We start from the raw sequence: 6,642 nt of genomic DNA on the forward strand, positions 1-6,642 counted from the left end.
ACTGGCTGAGCACTCCTGCTCGCTGCCACAAACCCGGCGGAGAGCGGAGGGGAAGGAGCGAGTGAGAGAGAGAGAGAGATAGAAAGAGAGCGTGTCACAGCGCAGACAGGCACAGTAGCAGGAGCTGAGTGGAGAGCAGATATCCTTTTTACGCACAGACAGACGCGCTGGCCGGGATCAGTGGGACTTGCCTGACCGAAGAAGACCCGTTGTTTTCTTTGACGCGAGGACTCGGGGCGGTTACTTTTAGAGGAAAGTAACCCTTTTCTCTCTTTATCACGTGTTGTTTTTGGAGGATTGGGGGATATTTTTTTGTCTCTGAAGACGAGGAGGAAAAGACCCACAATAACATTACTTTTTCTAGATTTCGTCAAACTTAAAGGTTGGCGACAGATGGTTCTTCTGCTGGTTCTTGATCTTTTCTACCAGTGATTTCTACTTTTTTTTTTTTTTTTTTTTACATTTTTGATTTTGCCTGTCATCAGGGTCTGCGAGCACTAGGCTACACATGCCCAGCCGCGTTGTGTCTGACAGAGAGGCACCGTGCGCTCCGGAATGGATGTTGAGGCTTTAACATTGAATTTGGAGTAGAATTTACGCAGGAATAATACCCCCCAGAGAAGACGCGGGACAGCTGTATCACATGCGGACACACAGCAACGTGCAAATCTGGTATTTTAGCCAGCGTGATATTGTTGGGCAGCTCAGTGAACGCAACCCGGTTTGCTTGTTGCCTGCAGTGAATTTTGGAGACTCGTGTTGCGCTTGAGAGAAACGGAGAGAACCGGGGAGAGAGTAGAGGAAAGAGGGACTTTTGGACTGCAGGCTTCCCTCAAAGAGCAACAACAATCTGACCAGAGGAGGAGGTCGTCTTTCTCCTCAGCCGAGGGAAAAATATGGATTTACCATGGCTTTGTGGATGTTTACTGGCTTTTCTTTTGCCGTCAGCCGTCAGAGCGGAGGAAGGAGGTAGGTTTGGCCGTTGCTGCCCGCTCAAGCTGTCTCACACCCAGGTGTTAATTGGAAATTAAGCCGCTCTTTTTTCCGAACATGCTTTCACCCACATTACAGCTGCATAGAGTCTGTAAAAGTAGGCTACATAGGAGATGCTGCTGGCAGGTAAAGCGGGGGTTTTCATAGGCTACATTTTAATGAACATTTTAGTTTGTTACAGAGAATTATTACACTTTTTTTCTTTTTCTTTTTTACGTCTGGTTAATTGCAGATTACAATTAGGCTACATTTTCTGTCACCTACTGTAGGCTATAGAGCAGGGGGATCCCTGCTTATGTCCCGTGTTTTTTATTTATTAACTTTCCAGTGTTTACCTCTCACTCCAGCGTTACAGCGCTCACAGGAGTCAGTTATTATCGACCGTTATTTATAACGAAGGTTTTCGTGCCCGCATCTGCCTTGTTAGATAGGACCTATTTGCATTTTGGTTATGCTGATATTAGATAGGCTATCATCTGATTTAAACAAGTATTTCCTCCACGCCACCAACTTTTAAGGCGGTTTTGTTTGTTTGTGTTTTACATTTGCTCCCCTATTTGTTGAGGGGGGGGCACATTATCATGCTTATGCTCCTATAATAATCCACAGGGACTAATGCGCCTGCATGGCGCCTGCCAATTTTGATGATAGATAGGCTATCAATAGAGTTTTTAGTGATTTTATCGTCTATAGGCTATTAGGCTAATGATGTTAATCTCATGGTCATCATTGTAATAGTCTTATTATGGACTGAAGTGGGCTATATCTGGGGTAGGCTATCAATAAGTTTATAGCGACCTTACATTAATATATTTTTATTCGCAACCTTTTGTAGTAGGCCTATTCCACTTTTCCCCCCCTCATAGGCCCTATAGGCATATTTTAAAGTTTATAGCCTACTATGATATTTGCGCTTTGCCCACTCATCTAAAATGTATAGGATTACTGGTTCATTTTGGTAGGCTATGGTTCTTGAGTGATAGGAGCAGCGGAGAGGACGCGGTGGATGGGCTCCGGGGGCATGTCGCTCCCGGCGGGCGGAGGTCGGATTCCCTGCTGCCTCTCCTAACCTGGGCTGGGCTGCATGGTGTGGTCTTTCAATCCCGCTCCTCCGTGAGCTCTGAGATGGCACTCTGTGCGTTTCTAGGCTATAGGGGTTTCAGGCAAAATTGCCTATCTTTGCGCGTCAATACAGCCTTGAGACTACACCTACCTTGTTAACCCTTTTACGCATATGGAGGGGAACGCACTTTTCTTTGAGAACGGCTTTTCTAGAACGGCCGCGCTTTGCATCATACCAAACGAAGCCTGCTCTATGGGTAGGGTAGGCTAATAAAACTGCTGTAACACGCAATAAATGAATGAATGAATGAATGAATGAATGAATGAATGAATGAATGAATGAATGAATGAATGAATGAATGAATGAATGGGGGAAAAAACGGTAGGCTATATAAATAAAACAATCTTTATTTGTTCCTTAGTATAATAACCAACATTATTTTTTTACGTCAAGCATTAATGAAGAAAGTTGTTGCTAAGCGACACATAAGCCTAAGTGATTTTTGCTGAGTGCATTCATATTTAAATGAACTATTACGTGGTCACATGTGTGTGTTTATTGGTAGCTATAGGAGACACCCAATCAGAACTGGGACCCAGCACAGTGAGTTTTTATAAAGGAGTGTGTATTATTATTATTTCTTTTAATGGACTAAGTAGGATAGCAGTTAGTGTGAGATTTGAGTGATGAGGATGGAAGCTCTGTGGTTTGACCCACTGTAAGGCTTCTCGCTCTTCTCTAATGGCAGGGAATAGGCCCATCGCCCATGTCTTTGTCTTTATAATGCTATCACTGTCTGTTACAGTCAGATTAACACATTTCTCAGGTTAATCGTCTCCCCAGTCTTTCAAATGCAATACTGTATGTGAGTGGTAGTTTTTTCGTTACATTTATTAATTTACACTCAAATAAACCTTTAACACTGATTCTGATGTATGCAATATTTTGAAAGGTACAGTATGTATGTATGTAATATCTGAAATTGTATCGTTTGTACAGAATGTAAATTTCTTTGTACAGAATGTACAGAAAGAATAGCTGCAGCTCTGCTGTAGCTAATGGGGATCTTAAATAAAGACAAAGACATAAAGACAAAGACAACACAACCTTTGATCGTTGAAAAGTGTGTAGGCCAATTAAGGCATGGGATAATCTCAGTATGTTAGTTATAATCACAGTTGGAGAGAGAGGCAACATGATTTAATTCTCCTTAGTGCTTCCTCCTCTCTGTATGTGGTGGTAGAAGTTGCTGCGTCCAGCACAGCCCAGCAGAACCACAGCAGCAGCTCTGCTCCTTCAAGTGGAACACGCTGACTTTTTGGATTCCCCATTTCATCATCGCTCATCAGATGACAGAGCGGTCATGCTGTTTCAGGGAAACTGGTACCTGACCGTGCATGTTTTGGACTACAGTACAGTAATATGATTAGCAGATAGGCATTGACACACGCGTGCGCACACACACACACACACACACACACACACACACACACACACACACACACACACACACACACACACACACACACACACAGACCGTCTCTCTGTTACCTCTGCATTTTCTAGGGGGGAAAAACGTATCTATGTCAGGTCTTTGAGAAGTTGAGTGAATCAACGCCACATCTCCATTCAGTGCCTGTTCTTTGCGTTAAGCCACAGTCATGTGTAGCATAATTTGAATCCATCTGGCTTCGCCTAGAATGCAGGGAGCTAAGGGGGTTTTGGAGAAGTTGGCTGAATTAAAGGTTTGACTTGATTAGTACTTATCAGAAGCCTGAGTGTGTTGTTTTGCAGATCTCATGACTTGGATTGAGTGTCCTGTCTGCCGAATGATTTGGAGGAGAGTAGTGTACAGGAAGCACAGTGGAGGCATTCTTTACATCACATTTTCCCCTCGGCTGTTGTGAGGAGACATCTACTTTGGGACTATCTAGCTGATGAGGAGACATCTACTTTGGGACTATCTAGATGTTCTTGCCAGCATGAGGTCTCTTAAAATAACTTCACATCGGGTCACTGTGGAACCCCCATTTAAGAGGATTTAACCCCGCGGACCTCCAAATGTAAAGATTTGTACCATTTGAATCATAATTTATCACACAATTCCATGCATAACTGCTTAAACAGTAGGAGAGGATGTTATGTGAAGCATAATGATTCAAACAGCCATCCGTAGACATTTTCTCACTGCTCTAGCATGTAGCTGACCAAAACACAGTGACATAATACATTACACTTTCACTTCACCAGCTCAGTGGCGTTGTGGTCTGAGTGTCAGCCCTGAGCCTGGGAGGTTGTGAGTTCGATCCCCGGCTGAGTCATACCAAAGACTATAAAACTGGGACCCATTGCCTCCCTGCTTGGCACTCAGCAACAAAGGGTTGGAATTGGGGGGTTAGATCACCATATGATTCCCGAGTGCGGTGCTGCTGCCGCTCACCGCTCCCCCAGGGGATGGGTCAAATGCGGAGAACAAATTTCACACATAGTGGGACTTTACCTTTCATTTTTGCTGGTGACTCCTCACTGCCCCTGAAGGAGCCCTGGGGAACCCCCTGCCGGCACATTGAAACACACATACATGCACGCGCGCGCGCACACACACACACGCGCACGCACGCACGCACGCACGCACGCACGCACGCACAGGACAGTAGGCAATGCAGGACGAAGCCTCTTCAGTAGTAAACTTTTACAGATGTGTTCGCTGCGTACCGCTCATGTGCCTCTACTCTGCTGTCTCCTGAGAGAGGAGCGAGGGAGGGAGAGCGAGACCGAAAAAGAGAGAGAGAGGGAGAGAGAGAGGCAGGCAGAAGGGAGGGATGAAAGGATGGAAGCACTGGAGGAAGTAACGGAGACGCAGAGAGACAGAAACCGAGAGAGCGAAGCTGCAAAAAGAAGCGAACGATGCGGAACAGTGATTTTGAGCCTCTCTGATCCTGTTCCTTCATTGCGTTTGATCACAGCTGTGCCTGGAAGCGAGATAAACGGATGTAATTGGCCACTCAAGACCAGCTGTTTGCCTCTAGAGTGTCTCTGCTGAAATATGCTGGATGATGCAACAGGCTCGCCATGATCCAATGCTGAGGAGTGTAGGCTGTGTTGTAGGCTCTGAGCCCTGCCTTGCAGGCCTGTTTCTGGCCAGCACAATGTGTGTTCATGAGCCTGAGTGCCAGGATGAGAAACATCTCAGCTAGCTTTTGGGAAGAAAAGGTTTCCCTATAATCCCAATGTACCCAAATATGAGTCCCGAGTGGTGAGTTGGTTGGTTAAACTCAAACCAGCTCCGCCAAGGGAGCTAGCTGTCTTGGCATAGTGGATAGCATGTGCGCTTTGGAAGCAGAAGGTCGGAGAATCGAATCCTGCTCCACCCGTGGGCCAGCCCTTAACATGGGTTGCTGCCATGCAGTGCTGTCAACACAATGCAGGTTACACATAATGCATGTAGGCTATGTTATGATCTGTGATGTCAAGGGAAATAGGTTCTGCAGTTGAGAGTGGAGGAGCTTACCGTACCACTGTATTGGTTGATGTAGACCATGTGGTGTGACGAGGCTACCAACCTACTGTATTTTGTATGGCCTGGTCAGCATAGAGGTTGAGCTAAGCTCCACATCTCCTTTAACCAGGTGCTGTTTTACTTTGGGGGCAGGCTTATCATAATTAACCAGGTGCTGTTTTACTTTGGGGGCAGGCTTATCATAATTAACCAGGTGCTGTTTTACTTTGGGGGCAGGCTTATCATAATTAACCAGGTGCTGTTTTACTTTGGGGGCAGGCTTATCATAATTAACCAGGTGCTGTTTTACTTTGGGGGCAGGCTTATCATAATTAACCAGGTGCTGTTTTACTTTGGGGGCAGGCTTATCATAATTAACCAGGTGCTGTTTTACTTTGGGGGCAGGCTTATCATAATTAACCATTATATTGGCCTGGGTCATAATGATGGGTCATAATGCTGGGTTATAATGATGGGCCATAATGATGGGTCATAATGCTTTGTAAGCTTCAATTGACCATCATTAAACAAAACCATCCATGTCATTTCTTCACACAATTGGCTTATATCCAGTTTGAATTCACTTCACATTGTATTGACTCGCTGCCATTGGCACAATGATACCATGTCATTACTTTGCTACAGGAAAATCAGTTATTAGCCTAAATTATTACAGATTTTATGCTCTATGAAATCGCACAATGTAAATTTAAATGTTTGTTGTTGTCACTTGGTGTGTTTGTATTTCCATCCATATATATATATATATATATATATATATATATATATATATATAGCAGTAGTAAGGAAATCCAGCGCACACCAGGTTGTCAGAATAGACTTCTTTTATTTAAGTTGCATAGATATGGCGAACAACGCGTTTCGCTGGATTTCCTTACTACTGCTATTTCTGCTGTTCCTGCTCCAGCTGCACCCGGGACTGTGCACAGGGCACTACTTTCTTATATATATATATATATATATATATATATATATATATATATATATATATATATATATATAATACTGTATATATATATATACAGTATATATATATATACAGTATATATATATATATATACTGTAT

At 43.9% G+C, this 6,642-nt stretch overlaps 1 protein-coding gene across 1 annotated transcript in view; it reads left to right on the plus strand.

Moving 5' to 3' along the window:
• Nucleotides 1-896: 896 nt before the first annotated feature.
• nrp2b (neuropilin 2b) overlaps nucleotides 897-6,642 on the plus strand; it is a gene marked incomplete at both ends in the record, with an annotated part of 184,158 nt that continues 178,412 nt past the window's right edge. Inside the window, one exon of the mRNA XM_083639031.1 lies at nucleotides 897-969. Within this exon, the coding sequence (XP_083495157.1) occupies nucleotides 897-969 (73 nt within the window). The remainder of the gene's footprint in view (nucleotides 970-6,642) is intronic.

This window comes from Poromitra crassiceps (genome assembly GCF_964638095.1).
Source record: "Poromitra crassiceps genome assembly, chromosome: 6".
NCBI classification, from domain to species: domain Eukaryota; kingdom Metazoa; phylum Chordata; class Actinopteri; order Beryciformes; family Melamphaidae; genus Poromitra; species Poromitra crassiceps.